The 27,819-nt window shown below is 36.8% G+C and overlaps 1 protein-coding gene across 1 annotated transcript in view; it reads left to right on the plus strand.

Moving 5' to 3' along the window:
* LOC127651876 (pyruvate carboxylase, mitochondrial-like) overlaps positions 1-27,819 on the plus strand; it is a 198,989-nt gene that overhangs the window by 71,374 nt on the left and 99,796 nt on the right. Inside the window, exon 9 of the mRNA XM_052137919.1 lies at positions 16,591-16,773. Within this exon, the coding sequence (XP_051993879.1) occupies positions 16,591-16,773 (183 nt within the window). The remainder of the gene's footprint in view (positions 1-16,590; positions 16,774-27,819) is intronic.

The raw sequence follows: 27,819 nt of genomic DNA on the forward strand, positions 1-27,819 counted from the left end.
GTCTTTAATATGTCCTGTCTCTCCAATTCATTCCTTTCCATTTTTTTTTTTTCATTTAACTTTCTCTTTTTTCTCTGTTTTTCTCTCACGGAATGTAGAACAGCTGCCATTCTAAGAGAGCAGTGACAGAGATGTATTTCAGCCGTGAAATGTGTGTACCTAAAAAAATATACTGTTAAAAATGCATAGCTAAAGATAATAAATCCTGGGATAAATGAATAAGTCATAGCTTGAGTGCTCAGTAGAGGTGGAATGGATGCACATAGGGAGGAGAGGGAGAGAAAGCTTGACAAGAAAGTGCTTAAAACGTCTGGCCCAGCAAGCGATCATAGCATTTCAGTTGAGTGAGAGAGGGGAAGAGATAAAGAGGTGATGAAAATGACAGTATGACTCCCTGAGCACAGCAATGCACATAGTCCTTCAGAGAAACAGTGGGACAGACAGACAGATAGACAGAGAGAGAAAAAGAAAGAAAATCATGTTTAGGGACATGTTGATGGAAAGATCAATTAATAAGACACACTGTGAATTGCACACTGTCTTCATGAGACCGTCATATGCGCACACACACACGCACACGCACACTTCCTCCTTGCAATCAGAATAGATCTAATTTCTCAATCACATCACTTTTGGTCTATTCCTCACTCCTCCTCCCCATTCCATCAGCCATTTTCTCTCAGCGGGTATAAAATGCAGCTACCTTACAGTGTGTGTGATATGCAAAAACACATCAGTTTACACTGACACACGCTCACAGTCACATTATTAAAATGATGTGTGGGCGACACGTTCCGGGCTAATTTGTGCATCTTGTGCTTATTACATGTACACGGATAGGGTAAGATGGGAGGAAATTGCCCCCCGGGGTAAGATGACCCCCCTACCTTAACATTTTCTCTTGACCATAGATGGCACTAAATCATTTCTCAACACCTTGATTGAACATCTATTCATTGTATTGCTATTATGACATGCCTTCAATAAAAAATATGGGTGTCTTTTAATTTATATATTCATAGGCTTGCACATTATATATTTCAAAGAGGAATCTCTTTGACTGGGATCCTGTTATTTGATGTTCATTGTTTATTCAATAATTCAACTAAATTGTGAAAATAAAGAATTACATAAAATATTTAATTTTATATTATAGTTTATATTTTCCTTTAAATTTCAAAAATACATTACTAAGAATGATATCAGATGTATTTTATACTTTCTGTAAAAATCAGATGACACCTGGGACACATTGTTCTTAAGGGGGGATTGTTACCCCATCTTACCCTACATATACACAAACTCATTCCATAATTCAACCCAGCCCATGACATGCTTAGAGGGCATAATTTCATGTTTCTAATGTGCAAACACAAAGGTGTTATCCATATTAGCATTCATGCGGTAGATATTTCAAAGAGCTCTCATTGTTACAGGGATCGTGAAAAATATAGAATGAGAGCACTTTATATGATGAACATTTAGTTGCCTCCTAGGCTGCTTCCTGAGGGAAAACATTGTCATTATTGGTTACATTATCATTTTTCTCCTCACCAATGTGACATTAGCATTTGATTATTATCTTGATTAATTTATGGTCTTTATCACCAACATCATTAATATTATTGTGAAATCATGCAGTTTCACTGGTTTAGTAATACACACACACGTGTGCAGTTACATGAAGTGGTACTGGGTTGAGGGTTGGGGTCACACACACACACACACACACACACACACTGGTGTGACTATCCTTATAATTTTATACTGTACAAACTATTGATTATATCCCCTACCCCTAAACCTAACTTTTACAAAAAAGCTTTCTGCATTTTTACAAAAAAACATTGTTTAGTATATTTTTTAAGTGATTTGAATAATGGGGACACTAAAAATTAACTACATTTATAGCATAATACCCTTGTAATTACCAGTTTGTAATCCAAAAAAGTCATTGTAAACCCCCCCCCACCCACACACACAGGTTTGTTTCACTATATAAGTGAGGACATCTCATAGAATTCCACTGATTTCATTGCAGGCTAATGATATTTTCTATCCCCTTATCCAACCCTACCCCTAAACCTGACCTTCACAGAAACCAGTGCACATCAGTAGATTTAAAGCTTAGCATTATTTGGGCGATTTATGAGCCTTTTTTTAATAGGGAGGACCACTTATAATGTCCTCACTAGTGGGTTTTCAACATGTTTCTCAGAATTTTTAAGGACATTTAAAAATATGTGGCACTCACATATAAAGTGAAACATGTACACACACACTCTCTCTCTCTCTCTCTCTCTCTCTCTCTCTCTCTCTTCATCAATGGTGAAAGTTGAATTCAAGATCTACATTGCAGATCTACAATGTTTATTTTACTCATCTCTCCTCTCCACAGTCCACGCATAGTCGTAACACAAAGGAAAGATTATTTATTTTTATGAGGGAGAGCTGGGCAGGAACAGGGCTGAGAAGAGTGGATAGAGATATTGAGATGTATAGAGAGGAGGTGCCTTGATGACTTTACTGTTTAATGTATTCTATTCATTTATGTGTACTGCTTCTTTCCTACAGAGATCAGGAGGTCTTGATCGCTCACACACACTCACTCACAGACCTCCCAATAAATACCACTATGAGACATGCATTAATACTTACATTCTTGGTCCACATTTGGTCCATATTATTGCAGCAAAAATGTGTTTCAATAATATAGAAAAAGAGATCGAGAGATGGAGCTGTCCGATGTGGTTCATCTGTAGAGTGTTTTATTAAAATGTCAGATTGCTGTTTCCATAGCAATGGTTGATTGACAGGTATTTTAGTAAAAGGTTAGTTGTAATATGTCATAATCTTTGACCCTGCAAAGGTCTGATTTTGTGCGTGTGTGTGTGCAGTCTGTGTAATCTGTTGTGTGAGCTCTTTCAGTGTCACCCTTTGAAGGTTATTCCCTCATGGAAACTTTCATCTCTCCATTTTTGCGTCTTTACTTCTCTTTTCCTATTTTCTGTCCTTAGACTTGCTTTTGGTTCCATATTCCCCATTCGCTACCTATTTTCACCTCTGTATTTTCTTGCCTCCCTCATTCTTTCCTATTGTTTTTTATCTTTCCTTTAATCTTTCTAATAATCATCTAACTACCTCTTGTTCTCTCTCTCTCTTACTCTTACACACACTTACTCAGTTGTTGATGTGTTTTCACACATTTGTTTTTCAGTGTATTTTTTCCTCATTCTTTCACATAGTATGTTCACCTCTCCTCTCATACATCACTCTCTTTGCGCCTCTGTGTATAGTTGCATCTGTTTCTTTGCATAGACATATTTGATATTCCTTACGAGGGATATTGTTTTCCTTCCCTCCCTTTCTCATAGCCTATTTTTTTTTTCTCCAGGTTATCTTTCCTATCTTTTTCTCTGTTTCTAGAATGCTATATCCATCTAATTCACCCTCCTTGTGTGCTGCTTGTATTCTATTATTCCTTTTTCAACTACTCATTGTCATCCAGAAAGCATCTCCCATAGCACCTGTGTTTTCATGCAATAGAGTCTAATTCAGGCTAACATACTAAAAAAGGCCCTTTTCCCTGACTCAGCACTCTTCTAAGTTCCTAAGAGTTGTCAATTTCTGTGTTTGTTTCTTTGTGCCCAAGCATGTGTATGTGTCTCAAATGACTGCTTTTTTGTTTTGAACGTATTATAATATATTTGTGTTTGTGTGTGTGTTTGTGTGGATATGTACAGTATGCATTTGTGTATTCTGAGGGATATGTGGCATTGTGCATTGTCATTCCACACTTATGCACTTGTTTGATTATGAATGTGATTATCTTTTTCAGGTCTTTCTAGGTAGTTGTGTTGGCCTCTGCATAGGTCCAGTAGTTTTCTGATATTAGTCTTCCTCAAAAAGGACAAGATACATTGTGTATGTCTGTCATGTGCACATCACTTTTCCCATGTCTGGTAACCTAGCAACGACTGACACTTGGTCTCTTACCAAAGACAAGTGATGGTCAAAAAATGCCTGTCGTGAGTATTGGATGTCTGTATGCAGTGCCTTTTTCAGAGACGAGCACAGCTGCCACTCCAGAGTACATTGCAGACAGCTGGGGACACCTGCTTCTCTCTTATCACATCAGATTGAAGAGAGCGGACAGTGGGAAGGCAGAGAGTGATAGGATCATGCAATGGGTTTACTGTGTGCTTTGGATTTAATATGTAATAGAAAGGAAGGAAGACAACAAGATCCTAATGTACAAGACTTGTTGAAAAGAGATACAAGGACAGAGAGTGAGAGAAGAGTGAAAGAGAGAGAGAGAGAGAGAGAGAGAGAGAGAGAGAGAGAGAGAGAGAGAGAGAGAGAGAAGGCAAGAGATAAGATAGAAAGAACAATGGGAGAGGTGGCCCAAAGGACATTTTGTGACTAGAGAGGGAGTGAGAGGCAGACAGATGAAAAACGTCTCTCAATCATTCGGGTCTTTCTGTTATTAATCATTGTGCTATGCTCAAAAAATACATGCTAGTCTCGATTCTACACTTGCTGTTTATTTATTGCTTGTTGCCATAGTGTCTGGTTAATCACACTTAGCAGCACAACAGAATAATGTTAATCACCAGTAAACCAGTGTGTGTGTACAGGTCACTGTAGTGGCAGTGCCACTCAGACTACTCTGTCCTTGATACAGAAGCAAGAAAAAGCATCATATCTCACAGATGAGTGAGGGTTGTGAGGGAATTAGAAATCAAAAACAGCACTCTTAAATGTAAAGGTTATTCTAGGGGTCTTTGCAGCTGAACTATGGTTCTTATTTAGGAGATAGTTCACTCAAAAATAATTTATTGATCATTTACTCATCCTCATGTTGTTCCAAACCCTTACGACCTACTTTCTTCTGTGGAACATAAAAGGAGATGTTTGGAAGAATAGATTGCAGCAGTGCCCACCTACTTTTTCAACAGTCTTGGTTCTGGAAGTATTTTTCTCATAGATTTTTTACAAAGGCATTTCATAAAATCCTCCATTAAAGAGTTGTAAGCTATGAACCAAACCAACCAGCTCAAAGGTGAATCAAAACATTACACACTTTGTTTTGAGGCCAAAAAGTATTTGAAAATCAGACAAAAGCACAAAGGTGCGATACTATGTACTTAACATCCGCCATGATGACACGAACAACAATACCATTAAGAAAAATTAGGAATGATGTAATTAAAAAAAAGAAATAACTATGGGAATATATAAAACTATTGATTTGAGTTTGCTGATTATAAGCAACAACATATTTAATATTTATTGCTAAATATTCCATTATGTTCAAATAAATAAGTAGTTTAAGAGTGAAGGTAGAATGACCCAATGTCGTGATTCACAGTGTGACGGGGATTGGCGGTTGCTCCTGGGCTAGTTTCGGGGGCCAGGTTGGCCCTGGTTCTCTTCTGCTGACACATGGGTTATGTAGTTGTTCACCAGGAATTCTGCTATGAAAAATAATTTTTTAAACAATGCAGTTGAAATAGCACAGACTGATGGCAGAGGCATATACCATCGATGAACAACGTTGGAGCTAATGCTAGGTCTTTTCTTAAATGGTCATATGTTATCGTTGAAAATCAATTACTCTATGGAAAAAAATTAATATAATTTTTACTTCCTGAACCAGACTGTTGTGCTCTGTAACAGTCTTAGTTTCACTTTCACCAATACGATGCAATGAAAGTAAATTGGTTGACTGAGGCTATGATTAAAATCTCCACAAAAAGGACGAAAGTCAAGTGTTGGGAAAGCTACTTTGAAACTGTAGGGCAGATTCATGCACAATTGGACTAGTTTTGATTTGAATTGTGCGGGGGAAAATGTGCTTGGGCAGATGGACAAAATTTGGGCTGGTTTGGAATGATTTTTGCAGGTTTTAAAAATTACGAATTAAAGCAATTCCATTGCTCAGGCAGCCAAAATAAAGAAAATGTCTCCACACACAATCATTCGATCAAATAGCCAAAACATTGATTGACAGAAAATGTGTTCAATCCTTTACAGAGGAGCTACGAGTTGCCACACCCCAACCAGTATGTTCTAAACGAGCGCACATTCTGCTGGTGTTGCTTGTGGATTTTAGCTATAGAAGGGAATCTAAATGATGACAAAGTGATAAAAAATTGAAGAGAATGTGTAGAAAATGGGGAAATGACTGAGAACCCCAAGTGGTGATTAATAACACTTTATTGTTTTTCTCATGCACATTTGACAACCCAATGGAGAAACTGCACCTGAAATGCCTTTTGACTAGAAGTTTAATTGTGCTGGATGAGAGCAGGTTTTTGCACTTATGGTGATCATATTTCTAACTCTTCCCACATCTAATAATCATTTGGAGAGAGCATTTTTTCGATTAACAATTTTTATTGATTCACACATTTGAAACAGAAAAGCAAAACATATATTCATAGAATCAACTATAACCACGTGTGACAGTACTTTAAAAGCGACTCTTAAACTTTCTGCGCCTCTTTAGACTCATGGATTTGCACACAGGCCTGTACATGGAATGTATGAACATCAGCTATGTTCTGTCCTTTCTGACAGCTTTCTGGGAACTTTGACTCTTCTGTGTATTAGCCAATTCATTTCACTATTAAAATAATTACAGTTATATTTAAGTTAAGAGCTAACAGCATGAAAAAGTTAGTTAGATTACATATAATCTGTACTGTATATTACATATTCATGAAATATTGAATGACAAAAACATAAATTAAATCGTAGCACAATGACAAACTTTCATTTTTTGGCTTCTTGATATGCCAGGGCAGCATTTTGTCTGCAAGTAAACACAATTAGTGATATCATTGTTTTCAATTATGTGCAACCTGTACATATTTTTTACATCTCAAAATGTGTTTGTTACACAATGTAGCTACACTACATGCTACTACATTAACAAAAAAATAGCTAACTACAGTGCATTGAAGCTATTTAAAGAAGAAAACAGTTTTATATATAATAATAATATGATATTGATGATATTGTTTAATTCTGCAATTAGTTCTGATTGTAAAATTCAATACCACCTGATAGTTACTCATTTAATTAAGGTGACATTCCAACATGAAAATTAACCAGGATTTTATATTAACATATTGGTTTTCCAATAGCTTCATGAGAGAGAGAGGACAGTTAGGTGAGCATGTTTGATTAATCCCTTAGCTCCATTACTGCGTTCACAATATGATGTTACAAATGTAGTGTAGTGTAGCTACTATATTGTGAAAATAGCTACTGTCATGCTACTGAAAGATGTAGTAAAGTTATTAGTATCAGTACTTGATGTCAAATTCTCCCCAACACTGAAACAATATGAGGCTGAATAAATGATGATAAGTCTCATTTTTGGGTGAACATTACACGGAACAAACCTTTGGATTTTGATTATGTTATGGACTTTGCATCATGGGCATGAGCTGACAGTAAGGTACCACTGTATCAGCTGTGTTGCAAATATATTTACAGTCTGCAGAAAAGTTATTTGCATTCATAAATATGTTTCTATTAGTCCCAAATGAATATCTCTGCATATATGAAGGTTTGGGAAACTATGGTAACTGAGGCATGGGCAAAAATGAGCGAAGTGTATCCGGTCCGAATATGGACCACAAAGCACTAATTGATGATCGCTGAGTGCTTTTAAACTCTCCGCTGAGTTTTGCACCTAGAGTCCTCTGATGTATCAGGCAGTGAAACTCTTTCATTGAAATCAATCAAATAATGAGATGGAGTTGGCCTATGGGCTGCTGTTTGAGGAACCCTGTCCTATTTCATCAAGCCCTTTTTGGATCTATTTGGAACCATTATTTCTAACATCCTTCCTACACTGGTCACAGCTGATGATGCGGGACAACGGCTTAAGGTTGCCTACACTGGAAAAGTCTAAGCTGCGAATACAATTTTGTAACATAGTTATTGTAATGTTAATATTGCTGCAACTTACTCTACAACATACAGTACTGTAGAGTTAGAAGCAATTGATGATTTAAATAAGTAGACCAGACACCAGAAACATCGCAAGATGGCTTTGATGTATCAGTGTAAAGTTAACACTGATGCATGACATGATAACCACATGATAATAGGTAAGAAAAATCATCTTATTTCAGATGGACTGGAAAATAAAGTGTATGCTGGAGTAGCTCTGCAACACCTAAATAAAAAACAGGGCTTTCGCCGACTGTATCGTGATGCATCATAATGGACGCATGCAGTATACAGAGCTTCATTGGTATTAATGGAAGCAGGCTTAGATTTGAAACGTTATGATACGCAGCTCGCATCCAGTGAAGAAAGGGCGCAAGACTGAAGAGTGGACCTAAGAAAGAAGAGCAGCTACAAAATTGTATTGTCTCTGGTGTCCTGACGTTGTTCATATAGCTGATGTTCTTTCAATGATTCATATAAAAGAAGAAAAACTTGGTAATATTGGTCATGTTTCTAGTGAGCACAGGGACAATGATTAGGATAGATAAGAAATGAAGTAATGAAAATGTGAGGGAAAAGATAATGGATAAAAAGATAACTGTAACTCTCAATGAAAGAATAGGCACACGTTATAAAAGCAGTTGCAAAGACAATAAAAAGTAGGGACAGCAGGTGAGGGAACAAGGGACACACCAAATGCCCAGTGAAAATAAATTCAATTAAACTGGGAATGGATGGAAAAACAACACAGAAAGATAAAGTGGTTCAGTCAGCAAGTTTCATCATGAGGGGAGTGAGACAATTGACAGTGAGGTAGAAAGACAGAACCTTCTTCAAAGATTTACAAATAGTTTTCATGTGCACAAATCTTGGGACTTAAAAAATCCTGAACTGACAAAAAAAAAAAGATGATGTTTGGCAAAGATGAGCAACAGTAGAAAACTGTAGATATTAAATATTCAGAAACACAACCAGATCATGTTATATACAATGAGATGAAAGAATGACCAGTAAAGAAAAAAGTGAGAGAGCATAACTGAGAGAAAGAGTCATCACAACAGTATGAGAGAACTGCTGAGTTGCGATGTAGAACATACTGAGCAGGACAAGAGTGAGTGATAAAGGAGGTGAAAGAGGAAACAAGACAGAAAAAGACATAAAGAAAAAAACAGTGATGAGGTTACACAAGGTACGAAACCCGCCTTGCATGGCAATTGATCAGTCTATGAGGTTGGATCAAAGGATTCTCTCCTTGTAAAAAAAAAAAAAAGACCTGGCTGACGACGACATGTTAATTATACTTTGGAACCAAAAGCGGTGGCTATGAATGTCACCGATTTGCTTGCTGTGTTTAAATGTAGAGCTCAATTTATTATAGTCATGACACATACTATGTAGATAAACACCAACAAACCCCTTTTGCAATTAAATAGGCCTGTACACTATACACAGTACATCACTTAAGTGCAGTTATAGGCCAAAGGGCCTAGTGTGAGTTACAGCTTAATCCCCTCTATGTGGGGTGATTAACTGTGTTTGGTGGCTTGGGAAATGTAGGGAATAAGGGAGGGAAAGAAAGAGAGGAAGGTATGGGAGACTGGATAGGTTGTATAACTGAATGAGAATAGAATGAGACATGGATGGAAAAGAGTAAAACACTGAGTGGTGTAATAATGTCTGTGGAAAAAGAGATAGGAAGGTAGAGGTGGAGAGCGAGCAGAGAGAGAGAGAGAGAGAGAGAGAGAAGGAAAGGAAAGGGATGAAAAGGATAATATGATGGATTTAGGAGGATAAAAATGTACCTGAAGAAGCGGGCAAGAAAGGGTTGAAAGTTGAAAATGGAACAGGAGGCCAAGAGATGTAATGATTGTCTAAAAAAAAAAGAAATGGACCCTCGACTTCATCTCTCCTTTCCTCTCTTGCTCTGTTATGTATTTTTAACTGCTTGGGGGCATGTGTAGCAGTAGTTCAACTTGTCAAGCAAGTAAAGTACTTAAACTTTGACTGCATAGAAAACAAGAGGCAGAGGGGAGTTAAACGAGAATAAAGAGAGGGAAAAAGAGATAGAGAGAAGAGGAGGCTATGGTAACAGAGATGCAAGTATGGAGCTAGAGATAAAGAAAGACTGGTGAGGGATAGAGGAAGCAGCGGAGGTGTAGTGACCTAGTTTTGAAACAGAGGGATGGTGTGTTTATTGGGAGAAAGACGCAGGGAGGGGTGCTTTGGCAGGTGGCCATGTTGGATTGTTTGGTTTCCGTGGAGACCGAGGATGAGAAGAACACACACGTTTGAAGAGATGCGCACACACACTAACACACACACACACTTTCTCAGGCATGCACATGTGTTCACACCTCGAATAAAAATCTCTTTCTGTTTCTTCCTCTCAATCCTATTATTTCAAAAATGCTTAATTAGTGTAAACCTTAAAATAACATTGTTTTAGAAAGTAATTTTTGGGCTTAACATAATAATATTATTTGATGGACACAAATAAGCAAAAAAATGAATAAAAATAGATAATTGAAAAGCAATTATAGATGTTATGTTTTTGATTAGTGGTCTTTGGATTCTGTTTGCAAAGAGCTGTTTGAATATTAGGCTACTATCAAAATACCTAGGTTATTTTGGATGGTTCCACATTGCAGATGGATGAGTTAAATGTATCAATGTTATACATAAAGAACATGCTAAAATATGCTAGTATCATGCTAACACATGTTAGCAACGTCTAATGCAAGCATGTCATTTGACGTTGCAAAGTTAACACTTTGCTAGGTGTTCCCAGCATGACACTGAGTCAAATTAGCCAAATAGGACATTTCTACAGTGTTCTTGTGCAGAGATATGTGTTTTACTACTTGGTTGATAGGGTAAGCCCATGTGGTTGCTAGGAAGTTGCCAGGGTGATACTAAGAAGGCTATGTCTCTATTGTCCTGAGTCATACAAGCCAACAATGAAGTCTCTATGACATTGCTAAGTATTTTTTCAAGTGGATACATGAAGACTGATTGCTCACCCAAGTGAAATAAGCCAACTGTCATGTCTGTAGTATGTTCTGGTCCAAAGATATCCCTCTCAGCCATTTTTAATGTAAGTCAATAGGGCTGGTTGCTAGGGTGCTCTAAATGGTTGCTAGGGCATGGCTAGAAAGTGACCAGAGAGCTTGTTATTGGCTGATTAATAATCTGACTGAAAAGAACCAATCCCCGAATGTCTACTACATTCTGTTCTGAAGATACCCTTCTGAGCCATTTTGAATGGAACTCTATTGGGGTGGATGCTAGGGTGCCGTAAATGGTTGCTAAGGTGTGGCTATGCCATTTCCAAGATGACCCTTAAATACTGATTGGTAGCCCGATTGAAATGAACCTGCCCCCATTATTTTACGACATTCTGATTTGGAGATTAATTTCTTAAGAAATAATTAATATGTTCTTAACAAAATTTTGGAAAACTTCTTAAGGATTTTTCAAGAATTGCAAGAATTGCACTTAGGAACTTACGAACTTCTTGTAATTTATCCTTTGAACTTTAATTAGTCTTTTCTAATTTTCTTAAGAACATGTTGGTGATTCTGGCCTGAAGTTTTTCATAATTTGTCGAGCCCCTTTTATGTTATCAAATTCTGAATGGCTTTTTTAATTTTAAGTTAGTTAGTTTAACAGTCAGTTAGTTTCTTTAACAGTTTCTTTAACATTTCTTCATATGGCTGCTTCGAATACCAAAACATTTAATACATTTTATAGTTTTATTTAGTAGCCTACAGTATTTTTTTATTCAGTTGTACTATTTTAGGTTTTATTGACAGCTCTCTCTCTCTCTCTGCTCTCTCTCTCTCTCTCTCTCTCTCTCACACACACACACACACACACACACACACACACACACACACACACACACACATACACACGCACAGGCTGATGCTTGCAGATTTCATACATATGATGGCAGAATTAGTTCCTGCTGGTTGAGAAGTTTCAGACATGCATGATTAGACCCCTGAGGTGCCCATCTGCATGACCGTGTAAATTACAACCTATTTTCCATTTGCTTCCAGCATGTGTGTGTGTCTGCATGTTAGACACGTTTACATCATTATTCCATTATATCACTGCCACTCACTGTATTCACTCACATATCCCAGCACTGTGGTATGTGCCTGTACAAGATGGAAAGCAACTATGATGTTGTTCACACTTGTTCATTCTTGACAACTCTTGGAATGATTTAGCATGTTAATATGGGTATGACACAATGCAGATCTACTAAGACTTGTGTTCTGCTGCTGCACCGAAGAGCCATGTGTGCCGAGTGTTTATTAGCTAAGTGTGCCTGAGCAGGCTTGACCGAATAGCGTAACCCTAATGAACTAGATCTCTATGTGTTTCTGGGACAGATTGGCTGAATGGCTTAAACAACTAGTGACCTGACTCATTATGTGTATCAGGACCAGGGAAGCCCAGAGTTTATTTAACTAGTGACCAGAGCTGGACTGGGATGAGAAATCGGCCAGGGATTTTGCATAGCAACTTGCCCAAAAGTTCGCTGTCCTTTTCTGCATATCGTTGCGCTGTTTTGTGGTCCGATTTGCATAATGCGGCGGCTCATTTTAGCCTATCGCGGCGCATTTGCCAGGTTTCTCGGCTGACCCACCGGCCCGCTCGTTTCCCAATGTCCAGTCCACCCCTGATCGGCCCCAAAGTGTGTCAGCCCAAAGGGAAAATGCCCGGTATCCCAGATTACCAGTCCAGCCCTGCTAGTGACTTAGCCCAGCTATGTGTGGATTTGACCTAAACTAATGATGAGCTGTGTGTGACAGTGCCAGATTTGCCTTGTTAAAAATGTGCTTCTATTTGTCATGGCCTAAAGCATACCTTATTTTGCAAGCTGATAGAATAAAACATTAGTAACCACAAAAAAGATTTTTCCATAGCTCAGGAGACTTGGTGGTGATTCCCAGCTCATTTTAGTATCAGAAGTTTCTCAGATGTTTCTCCTAAAATTCCTTAGGAGATATAAAATAAGATACAAAGGAGACATGAGAAAGTTCTGAGAAAAAATTTGTAAATACTGAGAATGTGGTGTGAGAAACAATCTCTTTATTGTCTTGTTGTAATTTCTTTCAAGACTCCATTATAGGAACATTTTATTGCTCAGAGCTTGCTCTTTCTAAACTCAGCAACATGAAATTTACATTTTCATTTATACATTTGGCAGATGCTTTTATCCAAAGTACTTACAGTGCACTTATTACATGGACAATCCCCCTGGAGCAACCTGGAGTTAAGTGCCTTGCTCAAGGACACAATGGTGGTGGTTGTGGGGATCGAACTGGCAAACTTCTGATTACCAGTTCTGTGCTTTAGCCCACTATGCCACCACCACTCAAATTCAGAGTTTATGTTAAATTACACTTATTTGTTGACATACATTAAGACAATAAAGCTATACAGTTTATGTGCATAGGGTAGATAATTTGTTCTTGGAAGTAAGTTGATGTACAAAATGCCTTTATCCAAAAGCGACTTAAAGAAGTCTTAATACAGGAACAATCACCCTGGAGCTTTTTTTGCTGAAAGGCACAATGATGATGGCTAATGACTCAATTCTTGAATAATTTGATTGTTAATAAATATGATATGGTAGTATTAAGAAATATTTGAGTTCAAATTGGGACCTTTGACTTGGTTCACTGTTTGTAAAGTTGTTTAGAGCTCTTCTGAAACTTAAGAGAATTCAAATGTGAGAGCACCAGAGTCTTTAGCTAAGGAGAAAAATGTGAGCCCAGTGTGTGATGTTGTTGAGATTCCTTTTGAAACATTAGAGGAGACAAATGTGAGAAGCACTAGACTTAAACAAAATCTTCCATTTGATGTTCAATTAACCTCATTTCTGTCTAGGTGAAACATTTGAGATATTAAAGAGATCTAATTTGTGATTTTACTTGTTTAATTGTGAGCTGATTGGCTTAACACATCACATTTGAGCTTGCTCCATGTACTGTTGAGTTTCATGACTGAAATTCAAGCCATTTAGCATTATAATAAGTGTTTCTACTCAAGGTCTAGACTAGAATCAAAATAATTTCCCCTCTGAATCCTTCATTACCCTTGAATTAAAAGCCCATATGGATTCCAGTTTCCACCTTAAAAAACTGTTGTCTATTGTCCAAACTTCACACATGGACAACAGAATAATTTAATAAAACATGCCAAATTTAATAAATAATGATATTATTTATATAATACCACTATTTTAAATGATAAGGAAACACCTGTGTCCACAACAACCATAGGATTGGTTCTCTCAAAATTGGCAACTGTGCTCAGTTTTTCTTCTTTTCCAATTTGCTTAGACCCTGATGATTGCTGCTGGCGACTATATTATTTGATTGGAATTACTTAAACAAGTTTGTCAATTAGTGTTCTTGTGTGCAGGTGCAATTGTGTAGATGTCATGCTCAGGTTAGTTTGCAGCAGTGTTCTGTTCCAAAGTTTCTGTGCCAATGCAAAAAAGAGCAATAACTGTTAACAAGACTTGCATACACATAACATCTCTAAGCATTTGTAAGTGTAAGGAGGATGTATATCTTGGGATTAAACAAAGTTGAACTTGATATTAAACAACTAGGTTTCTTCATTTTCGAGTGGTACTTGCCCATACTAAATCCACTTCCATGAAGTTAGTGTGTTGTGATATGTTGCCAGAGATATCGATATGCAGTTGCTAGGATCATCTGAGTGCTTTTAAGTGCATTGCTTTGCGGCTGCCAGGGTGTTTTGGAGGGTTGCTAGGTGATTTCTTAATCAACCAAGTCAAATCGCCCATCTTCTCTTGTCTATGATATTCTGGTCCCTTGATATGGCTCTGGGCCCCTCCTTCAATATTGGTCTATGGACATTTATCTCCCATTTTATGGGGAGTTTTATCTCCCATTTTATCATCTGTTAGGTGAAAAGTCTGAACAATAAGAAAAGTAAGAGCACACCTCTCCTCAACAAGCCACACAATTTGAGGTATTATCCATGTCTAGACAATTGGTTGAGCCAATGCTGCTGTGTTAGATTGTTCGGGGTTGGTTTTGGTCACTTTTAACAAGCACCACTGAATATAAACCACAGTCCTATTTTATCCTTTTCCAAATTTTGAATAATATTTGGTTAATTTAACACAGTTAATGTGAGAGTTTTTAAACTGTGAAAGCCATAATTTCACTTCCACTCTCAAGGTGATTTAGGCTACAGTTTGTGAATTTTGGCATGTGTGAAATGTGTGTGCATGTGAGATTGAGAGTATTAAACTCAAAATCACTGCATTAGTGCTTTCTTTAATCAGTTAGATCAATAGTGTCTTTTAAAGATGTCAATAGGCATGGTTCAGAGACTAAAAAGGTAACCGAAATGTGCTTTTAGTGGAGTGTGTGTTTGTCTTTGCTTGTGGGTCCTTTGTGAAGATGTAATTGGCATTAAATTGATAGAAGAATTGAGCCAAGTGGATTCTGCATCCTTTGAGGAGAAGAGACAAGAAAAGTTTCATCAGAGAATGAATGACAGAGATTTTTAATGATGCAGAGGATTGCGAAGGATGAGGGGTGTAAGGGCAATTAATAAATAAAAAGAAGTGAAACTGCTGTTTCAGAATAATGAAATAATGAATATAACTTGCACCATGCTACTCATATGAAAGGTACGATTATTCATAATGGTCAGTCTCCATCCTCTTGCTGAGTTTCTTTTGATTATGAAGAAACAGACTTGTCTGCTGTGGATTTTAGGCATCACTAATTGACTTAAGGGTGATCTAAGTAGCTGGATCTTTGGTAATGGAGAAAGTCTCATCATTGAGCCTTGATTGGAGATCAACCCCCTCCTTGTATAAAAAAGTATACATACATAGTCTGCAGCTTCAGAGCCATCATCAGAATCACCAAATTAAAATGTGAAGTCTCCACCAGTTCTGTTAACTTCACAGATGCCAGTGCCAGAGTCAATTTACAAAAATATTTAGAAATAACTCAATTAATATAATTCAGATATGAGTGCCACATTGTTACACAAAAGTGAAAGCAGTGTTTAAATAAGCATTGCTGCATTTTGTAACATTCCCCCATTTTATTTTATTCTATATTTGTTATTTTCTTTCTGTTTTTACATTCAGATGATTGTCTGAACATGACTGAGAATGACCTTACCAAGACCTGGCATACATGGTTATGTAATTTGATTTTTATGTAGTAATGTGTGCCAGAGCAGGCTGATTACAGCATAAATAATGCAGGCATGCTGAGACTCATAATGCTCTGCAAAGCACAGCACACAGAAGATAAGAACACACCCATCAAATTGAAATTGAAAACATAAAAGCTTCAATCAAGTTTTCCTTTAATTGCAGCTGAAGCTCCTGATGCCCGTGTGTGTGTGTGTGTGTGTGTGTGTGTGTGTGTGTGTGTGTGTGTGTGTGTGTGTGTGTGTGTGTGTGTGTGCATGTACATAGTTTGCAATATGTTTCCTTAACTGCATGCTTATTTGCTGGCATTCAAATACACACTGACATTGTCCTCTTTATTTCTAGCAGTTCTTCTCATGGTCAAATTCTTCCTCTCACCCATCTTTCAACAGGTGTTTCGCAGTGGAGAAGGTATGGGCATTCGTCTGGACAGTGCCTCTGCTTTTCAGGGGGCCGTCATTTCCCCTCACTATGACTCACTGCTGGTTAAAGTCATAGCCAGTGGCAAGGACCTCCCCACCGCTGCAACCAAAATGCACAGGGCGCTCACGGAGTTCAGAGTCCGTGGTGTTAAGGTAGGCCCCCTCAACTGCATTATGTAAAACTGATTGGTTCATTGGGTTCCCATAAAAGGTTATTGGTCTAATGGTTCAGTGTAATCCTTTAAGACCCCATGCTTGTGTAGCATGCAGTACATCAAAGCACTTTTGATCATATATCTTTCTTGAAATGTTGTGTAGGGCACATATATGTAGCCTACATGAAAACATGAAACTTTCACAGTTGTATGGCACTCCTGAAAGCAATCGGCAAAATATGTGATTTGAAATGACTGATTTGTGTTTACCTTGTCGACTGAGAACACATTTCATTTTTGAGGCTTCATGACTTCTAAAAACATCTACCTTCTTTTGTATCCGAGAAAGCCTTTGATTATGTAGCTGTTTCAAAAATCCACAGAAACTCAGGAGATCAGAGGTTTATAAGACATACATGTATTTTTTGCAGAGATCTGACAGTGTCTCAACACAAAGTAGTCAAGGAAAAACATTGCAAGAGAAAAGTATATTTTAAAGGAAAAATAATGAGAGCCATCAATACATGTTTTAATTGATAAGATTTTTTTTTATATAACATGACACACTAATTAGTTATTCAAATTAATTACAGTTAATCACAAATTTCACATGTTTTATAGAAAAGCCCCCAAATGAAGATAATGAAAAAAACATTACATTATTGTGGAAGATGAGAAGCATTAAATAAACATTACAGAAAGTGGCTTTATAAGCCAATATATTGTTTGTTTTATTTCCATATAGTTGAATATAAGCATAAGCCTATCACTGGCCTACAGTCCAAAGCAATATTTTTGCAATTGAGTTTTGAAAACTGAGTCTGTCTCAGGTAGACTTAGGGAACGTTCACACAGAATGCGTCACAATGAATTTCAAGTAGTTTGAAAAATGTGTCTCGAGACCACTGCATTATTTTATGCTGCATCTAGCTGCTTGTGAATAGTTTAGTACTCTTACAGCTTATAGCTTATTGTGAGTTGTGTTAGCTCTGGGCTGACTTTAGGTGTTACTTAAAGCTTGAACTTACATTTACATTTATGCATTTGGCAGACGCTTTTATCCAAAGTGACTTACAGAGCCCTTATTACAGGGACAATCCCCCCAGAGCAACCTGGAGTTAAGTGTCTTGCTCAAGGACACAATGGTGGTGGCTGTGGGGATCGAACCAGCGACCTTCTGATTACCAGTTTACCAGTTATGTGGTTTAGACCACTACACCACCACCACTCCCATGCTCCACTAACTGCTCCAATGGTAGGACAATTCCTTATTACTGAATTTAAGTAAGAGTCAGGGGCATGATTAATTGTGTTAATTCATTTTTGTATAATTAATCACACTAAATTAATGTGTTAAATTGACAACGCTACTTATACTCAATCAGAAAGTAAGTTAGACCTTTAAATTGCCGACTGAATATTTAGGATGTGAAAGGCTTGGTGACCCGGATATTTTATTTTTCACTGTCATGGCTGTTAGTGCAGTCATGCCTATTTATCACATTCCCTATAGCACTTTGTGTAATAGGCGAAATTGTGCTGTCAGTGCACTGTGTATTCCAGCATCATGATCAAAATTAGCCCACTATTAGGGGCTTGTTATCCTCTCAATCTTGCCTCTTAAAATGTTTCTTAATACACAAGTTTAACGATTAAACTGTTATTTTTACTTGCACTGTCCTTGCCCTCTGGCAACTTGCAATATTCCAGTTCCTCTTAATGCCCAAAATGGCCATATTTCAGATCCTCATCAGTCTCTTTTGACATCATACAATTTTTACACTAGTCATATCACACCGGCAGAACAGAGCTCTTTTTTAATCAGAGGCAATCAGACACTATCCAATTAGCCAGAATTCATTCTCCTGCCTGCAATATTTTACCACTGGAATCTCTCCTAACGCTTGTTAGTTTCATAGACGAGATGTTTGAAAACCAGATTGTTCTGACCTGAAAAATGTTGGAACAGATGTAGTGTGAGTGTGTGTGAGTGTGTGTGAGTGTGTGAGAGAGTGTGTGTGTGTGTGTGTGTGTGTGTGTGTGTGTGTGTGTGTGTGTGTGTGTGTGTGTGTGTGTGTGTGTGTGTGTGTGTGCATGTGTGTGTGTGTTAATGGAGGGATAGAATAAGGAGAGGTGGGGGTCGAAGGGAGCATGGGATTGCAGAACAGGCAAAAGAGCAACTCAATGGGTGAAACGGTAACTGTGGATGACGTGTGAGCCGGTAGTGCCCATAGCAACTGTCACCAACAAGCATGTCTCAGTGAGAACATGCACTGGTTGTAGTGTTTTTGCATTTTGGAGTGAAAGAGAAAGATCTGTCGATGCCAAAGCTTAAAACCTCTTCCAGTCTATGCCATATACTGTACCTATTAATTTACCGTTTACTGCACACAACTTAAAACAAAACATTTGCATTTAATATACGTTATAGTGAAATGTATATACACTACATCATCGTGCACTAAGTATTTTGAATGTTTGTCAATAATATGTAAATTTATTCAAACATATTTAATACTAGTTTGTTATCTAGAAAATGTTTGAGAGAGAGAGACTCTTTTACTAACTCCCTTTTAATAAATGTGCTGCTTAGTTATCTCTGCACATTAAACTGTAATAGGATAAAGTATTTTACATTGAAAATATAACCACGTATCACAATAATATGACATTTTAAATCTTCTAATTTTGAGCAGAAAAACACTCTTCCAATGTTCACCACTGATCTGATCTTCTAAACCTAACCAACTTTGCATTTAGGGTTTTCTGTACAAATGTAAGTAGCTGAATGTGTCTTAAGATGAATCCATAAAGCGCAAATTTGATGCAAATTCTTCTCAGTGCTTCATAAAAAGGAGGATAAGAGCTATTGAGAGAGTACAAAAGGCAACATGTAAAGAAGATAAAAAGATGACGTTGTAAAAATGCAGCGAAAGAGATGTTGAAGAAGCAGTCTAATATACTTAAAAGGGTTTCTGTGCTAAAAGCTCCCCTGTTTGTGGCGTCTGTTCCTTTTAGCCATTCCTTGGTTTTGATGTGAATTGTTTGTTTGCAGGCATGTTTTCAGAGATGATGGTCTGGTTGAAACACCATTGTAAGAAACAAGAATATGAGTGGAGGAGAGAGAAAGAGGAATAGAAAGATAAGAAAAAGAGATAAGGGGAAAGAGAAGTGAAGTGGATCTTTGAAGAGAGGGCATTCAGGAAGCATCAAATCAAAGCACTATGGTCCTCTGATGTGCCCCACACCTTCTCCCTCTGTCTCTCTTTAAAACTATCTTTACTTTTTCCTTCTTTCTCTGTCCCGCTTATGCTGTGCTCTTGGATTGCTTTCCATCAATGCATCTAATCATCTTTTTCATTCATTATCTGCCTTCATTCAGTGATGCCTAGAGACACTTTATGAACAGAAGTTTTGGATGCTTATTCAAATCTCCACTCAGCTGTATTGAGAAGACAGGGAATAAGATCAGACTGTTGTAATAATAATAATTCAGACACATTAAAAGTTATAGAGCCTTATCTGTACTTGACATGCTTAGCTATGCTGAGAAAATGAACAGTAGGAAAAACATTCATATGAAATGAATCACTAGCATCACATGAGCTTAAAGGGATAGTCAGAGATGGGAGTAAGTCACTCATGTGCAAGTCACAAGCAAGTCTCAAGTCTTAACCTCCAAGTCTCAAGCAAGTCCCAAGTCACTGTGGTGAGAATCAAGCAAGTCAAGTCGAGTCCCTGCCATAAGTCAAGCAAGTCAAGTCAAGTCATTGCTTAGGTCAAGCAAGTCACAAGTCAAGTCATATGAAATTCTGATGATTTACTGCAATTTCCACATTCCACATCAGTTTAAAGACAGTACATGTAATGTGAAGCTGAGTTTTATTTTCAACATTAACGAACATTGCATTTCTCCTTGACCTTTTAAGGCATCTTAAGTGCTTCTCATATGACACTGTGTCTGTGACACTTCTCATATTGTTTTCCTGTGCAATGTTATAGTGCCCAAATAGTACTACATCAAATACAAACAGAATGGAGTAGAAAATAAAAGTGTATTAATACAAATAAAAAATAAATGAACCTTTTTGACATTACATCAAACCATGAACACATTCAAACAATTCAAGTTTAATTGTTTTAGTATGCCACTAAATGGAATTCTTCAAGCATGCCTGACTTTGACATGAATATCCCCTTTAACTTTGAGATATTAGCTAGTGTGGAAATGTCCAAACCAAACGCACATTACAACACCTATACGCACCTATATTAACAAGACTGCTTAGTTTAGGTCATTCTCTTTTTAACAAAGATTTTATTTTCATTCCAAATTGATGGACTTTGAAGGCATCCTTGTGTAACTTAGTGCATGGAGGTGAGAGAGAGAGAGAAAGAGGTGGAAGAGTGTATGTCCCTATGTGTGAGTGTGGTGGAAAGGATATTACATGTTCTAATGTTAGTAGTATGTATAAAGATATGTGTGCGCGTGTATGCGTGCGTGCGTGTGTGTGTGTGTGTGTGTGTGTGTGTGTGTGGATGCAGGGTGGGGGTAGTGTGCGCATGTGCCTCTGTTTGCAAATGTATATTTTTTTATTGATTGTGTGTGTGTGTGTGTGTGTGTGTGTGTGTGTGTGTGTGTGTGTATTTTTCATTCAAAGACGGACCTTAAAGGACCATTTCTAAAACACAAACTGCAGATAAACAAAATAAGCACATAGTTGAATCAACAGCTCTCTAAATTTGTTTAAACCAATACTGAATATTGAATTTAATTTATTGCAGGACTGGTGTATTAGACTGCGTTGAGCTCTGTGGTCTTAATAAACTAATGTTACTGGTAGCAACTGGGTGTAACGTTAACGCTAGATTTCTAGTTAATGTTCGATCGACCAGCCAGTTAGCTAAAAAGACACAATCACGTAACTTACCTTTCTTTATGGATTTTGTAGTGACGGGTGAAGTTGGATGTTGTGGTGGTCGTGTCACTGATTTTTAAGCTGCAGACCTTGCATACCGCTGGTCTTTTCTTACAGCCTTCATCTACAACGTAATCCTTGAACCCAAACTTTATTATTTTTGTAACGGCCCCTTCCATGATTGCTTCCTCATGCCTTTTCCTCTGCTGGTCTGACGCATCCTGGTTGGTTCAGGTTGCCAGGTCCCCGCGCATTGTAATAGAAATCACCCAATCATGTTCCAAAAACAAATCGTAACCAAAGATTTTACATCGGCTTCTCGATATGAAAAATACAAATATTTAATAATAAAAAAGTCAAGTCCTTTCGAGTCATCTGTCTCAAGTCTAAGTCAAGTCTCAAGTCATGAATACCAAGTCAAAGTCAAGTCGAGTCTTTTATCTGTATTAGTCAAGCAAGTCTCAAGTCCTCAAATTTGCGACTCGAGTCTGACTCAAGTCAAGTCATGTGACTCGAGTCCCCCACCTCTGGGGATAGTTCACCCAAAAATTAAAGGTCAGTTACATTTACATTTATGCATTTGGCAGACGCTTTTATCCAAAGCGACTTATAGAGCACATATTACAGGGACAATCCCCCCAGAACAACCTGGAGTTAAGTGCCTTGCTCAAGGACACAATGGTGGTGGCCGTGGGGTTCGAACCAGCGACCTTCTGATTAACAGCCTTGTGCTTTAGCCACTACACCACCACCACTCTCCAGTCATCATTTACACACACTCCAAAAAACAAATACGGTAATAACACTTTATAATAAATTTCACGAATAAATCATTTACAAACATTAGGCTTTATAATGATTAGCAGATCATTAGTTGATGTATTTTCAAATAGTTAGAAATATGTGATAATGCACTTGTTAATGTTTACTACTGAATTTAACATTAACTGATGATCTGTTAAGCATTATGTAATGTAAATTCATATACTTACAAATGTTATTAAACCTTTATTCCTATATAGCTTTGCATATTTTTTACACTTTTTATTTTATGATTAACAGATAATTTGTTGATGTACATTTGAATGCTTACAAATGTCAAGATACTTTTTCGTAAATGATTCATAAATGAGCTCATGCACTTTTCAACATTAACAATTGTTTTCATGAATTATTGACAATTGCTGTTTGTTTGTTAAGGTAAGTATTCATGCTTTTACTATTTCCAATATCTTTACAAATCATTTATTAATAATTTGTTCATATTTTTGCAGTACTGAATATAAAGTTGAAGCTATTCATACATTTTACATTTTTATAAAGTTAACTTATAAATATTTAGTTCATTTATGGTCATTGGGCTTTGAGCTAATATACCAAAGTTTTTGAAAGGAGATATCACCAACACGTACAGTAATAACAAGAACAGTTTACATTATAATAGATCTATGATATAAAAAAATTACTGAATTTTAACATATCTAAAAAAAAATATATATATATATATATATATATATATATATATATATATACTATATCATATATAGATATCATATGTATATCATCTATATAGATATATAGTACCTGCATAAACTATTCAGCAATAGATTAATTGTTTCATCTAAAGATTTGTGAAGCTGTGAAAATAGTAAATAATAACATTGTTTAAATTTACATTGTGTGTAAACAATGTATGTTCTTACATACTAAAGAACTTGTTTCCCAATTAGCTGGACATTAATTAATAATTCAACAACATGAATAGTTTTTGAAGGTGTGAAAATTAGGAATCATTTCTTAAAACATTTAGAAATGTAAAAGAAAAAAGTGCTCATTTATGAATAAATAATGAAAAAGTTTAATGACATTTGTAAGCATTTAAATTTACATTGACAAATGCGCCTCTATTTTTGTGAGCTATCAAAGAGCAGCGATACACGCAACGACCGTGGGCAACATCTTATCTTATTTTTGTGCCAGGGCAAAGTGCAAGTGGCCATGGGTGGGAGTGTTTGCACTATTGTGTGTGTATGCTCGCAAACTGTGGGTGTGTTTTATGTTAATGAAGTGGCACAAAGCCCTATATGCTATTTTCCTGAGAAATAGGCGCTAAGACATTTGTAAACCATGTCTTATATCAGTGCAAAGTTTAAACTCAGTTCCTGCATTTGCAGTTTGGAGATTCCACTAACAGGTGGTAATAAAGTTAACGTCCAAACTCTGAAAATACAGTAGAACATCAAATTGTGTACCTGAAGATCAGAGTTGTAGCTGTCTTCTATGAAACAAAGATGGATGAGATTTGTGTTATTTATAGGGCATGGTTTATTTTTCAGTTATTATTATTATATTTAAATTTACTATTGCATATTTTTTATCTGATTTCTAGGCCTACATTTATTTTTCCACCTTTTGTCGTAGAATGATTTTTAAGTCATTTTATTTTGTTAATGTTTGAAGTGTAATTTCAATTTAGAAATGTTTTGGTTGAATTTTTTGTGTTTTAATAAATGTACTTTTTCAAACTCGACCGGTAGAAGTGCGTGCCGATACAATCACTGTTAATACTAGCCATTCTTTATGCATCAGTAGATGAAAATGATTCATAATACTTACATTCTCTGTAATTTAATGGAGCCTACATCCAAATTCGGATGAGAATCATTATTTCCAAATTGCATTATGATGCTAAAATAAATTTTAACTGACAATCAAGTTCAGTAGGTCATTAAAAGTTGCTGGATGGCGATGCTTTAGATTAGATGATTGTTCAAAATAGCCTATTAAATATCAGAAATGTATCATATATGTAAACCCTGATATTACACTGTATATATTTTTCTTTAAGAGCTGTGCACAGAGCATATACACATTGATGGATGGTCCTTATACTAAGACTGAAAGTTTTCCCCACTACTTGTTGCAGCTTGCCAGCTTGAACAGGGCCATGATGGTTTGTTTTCGGGTCAGAACTCGTGGCGACCTGCGAGAGGCACAACATCAGGACTAATATTACAGTCATATCAGAAGCGCAACATCTCCCTTTTGACTGCAATTCCGTCTTCTGATTGCATTTATTTGTGAAATTAAAATGACAGTAAGCTGACTAATTTCAAAGGATTGTCTTAAAACTCTCCCCATTTTACCAAAACCTTGGAGGAAATTAAATGAGGGACATCTGGGAGGCAAAAGGTACATGATTAGCGATAAACACACATTTCTATATGGAAATGGCTTAAGGGCAGATTTATTTTGTGATAAACCAAAACATATGCGACAAAGTGTTTTTTGTTTTTTAAGCATGATGTCATCACGCACACAATTTTTATCGATAAAAGGTCATTTGAATGAAAACAGGCAGAAGACGTCAAATTTCGCAAATTTTGTTTATGCATTTTTGCAACAAGTGGATGGAAACTAGGCTACTGTCATAGAAATATGCTCGACATTCAACAAGGGCAAAGTTATTGAAAAGGAACGTAATTTTCAATTCTTCTGATTCACTGCATACAGACCATTTACACTAACAATTTCTAATGAATGTGCTGTCTTGGTTTATATCACTGGTGCTTGAGGGAATGGACTATGTTAGGACACAGACGGTGGAATAATATCCGGAGAAAACCTCAGAATTAAATTGAACTTAATTCAGCATGCTTGCATCAAAATAAAAAAAATCATGGCCATGCCCACTGACTTTGCACTTATGACTTATGGCATAGTGCTGCGATTAATGCTAGTGCTCTTAACATAGGGCTCATGATCGGTTAATCATAATATACAATTGTAGATATTAAAAAGTGCAAGGCCATATATGAATGAAATTGTAAGAATATTTGTAAGTATTTGAATTTACATTAACTAATGATCTGTTAAGCATTATGTAATCATTGTAAAAATTAATTAACAACATGATATACATTTTTTGTCTTCTACCTTTGATGAATTAAGGAATTGCATTTGATATGAACTGAGCCATTGATAATTTATTGTTTTGTTAACTTACGTAAGTCATGTCATTTTTATTTGTATGTTGCTTTTCACAATACCCATCATTTCAAAGCAGCTTCACCTCATTACCTCAGTAATGAACCAATAACTTGACTTGTTTACAAATGTATTCATCCTCTCTCATTCATTCTAAATGAGATATGGTATGACATCATGAAAACATTATAATAGACTTGTCTTAAGTGACACAATTATTACTTGGAAATCTGTTTTTGCCTCTCATCTCCATTTCCATCCGTCTTTGTTTGAATTTACATCAGATGGTGCTTCATACATTTAATTGGATTATGTGGTTCATTCATTTAGTTGATTCTGAGTTAAAGTTGTTACATGGACAATTGTTTGTGTGTATGTGTGTTGTGTGAAAAAGATTTCGAGGTTGATCATTAATGAGAATACTTGCAGTCAAGGAAAGATCAGAAGGATTGTTTAGTAGTACACATATAGTTCAAATCAATAGAACACAAAGAGAGAGAACAGGCAGAGAAGTGGAAGGAAAAGGAAATTGAGAGATAGAGAGTAGGACGAATAAGATAAAGAAAGAATCTGGAGCGAGAGAGAGAGAGAGAGAGAGAGAGAGAGAGAGAGAGAAATACATTTTTTTGGTAGATATATAACATTAAGTGTGTGAGTAATGGTCTTACTTTCTGAACAGATGTTTCCAAAGAATCACTTTAGAAGGGAAGCACACATCTTCGATCTCCATACACCTACACTCACATACACACTCCAAAGTTGTATATACACAAAGATTGAGATAATTTCTCCTTGAGAGAACCCTAACATGCCGTTGACTTTGAGCTAAAATTAACCATTTAATTGAGCTATTAATAAGTAATTAAAAGACTGCTAAGGGTAACGTTTAGTTCTCAACTGTAAGTATGTATGCTAGTTCACCTAGTTTCATGTTTGCAAGTTGTTGGATATCTTCCAGTAAAGCGCTCTAGTACACATATCCACATATGTATATGCACATGTTGAAGGAGGAGTGAACAGAGCTTTGAAGCTTTAATAGGAATTTTGATGTTGGGAATTGCTGTGACCGCCTTTGAAAGAAGCAACAAAAGTCAGGATTGAACGAGAGAACAGAGAGAAATGAGTGGGTAGATAGATAAGGATGAGTGAAAATCTAAAAAGAGGGGAAAAAAATCGTCTTTTTGTAGGTTTGGGCTTTTATGCTGTACTCTGAGAGGTTTCATGGTACTGGACTGGATAAGTGTATTAGGGGAATCTGGACAGCGGTGGTGTTTCAAACATGCAACATCAAAGAGTGTAGGCATCTTTTCCTACTGTCCCTGAAACACATGCACATAGTGAAGCCAACGTGCCAAGAATATGAAAGAAGTCTTGTGGTTTAAATGAGAAAACATGTAGGTCAATGATGCAAGTGACCTCTTGATTGTGGGAGCAGTGCATCTTATGATTTATTTATAAAAAAAAATAAAGGCTATAAGTAGGGCTGCACAATTAATATCACAGTGGAATTGAAAAGATTAGGTCAACATTTCTTAAGCTAAAATGGGTATGCTTACTGAAATGTAAAACACTGCCCCCTGTGGCCAAAGCTATAAGTGTCGTTGGGCATATAGGCACATATCAGCTCCATTTATGTCCTGGAGAGATCACCTTAAGCTAGTTGTGAAGCGAGTTCCTTCCAGCTGTACAGGACGTAATACAGTGAAGAGGAAGGCATATTTTATGGACTCTTCTCCTCAGCTTCAATCCAAACCAAAACCTAAGCATTAGTGGAGGAAAAATGTAAATGTTAGGGGGAAAAATGCAACCTCTGAATCACGCTTGTCGCTGATTAAGTGAGTGCGATTACTTCCTGGTTTCAACGTGGATACGAATCCGGGTCTCTTACACTGCTGACGCAACGTACTGCCGGTTGAGCCACGTGGGAATGTAAACACACTGAAAGTGAATTGTGACTGAGGCTGTCATTCTGTCTGAAATAATTTTTTGTGATCAACGGAGGAAATAAAGTCATACAGGTTTAGAACACCTTGAGGGTTGGCAAATAATGACAGATTTCCCTTTTTGGATGAACTATCCCTTTAACATGTCATATTGCTGTGGCTCAGAGTAAGTCTTTCAGGTTATAGATGGAACAG

This window comes from Xyrauchen texanus, chromosome 1, assembly GCF_025860055.1.
Source record: "Xyrauchen texanus isolate HMW12.3.18 chromosome 1, RBS_HiC_50CHRs, whole genome shotgun sequence".
Taxonomy (NCBI): domain Eukaryota; kingdom Metazoa; phylum Chordata; class Actinopteri; order Cypriniformes; family Catostomidae; genus Xyrauchen; species Xyrauchen texanus.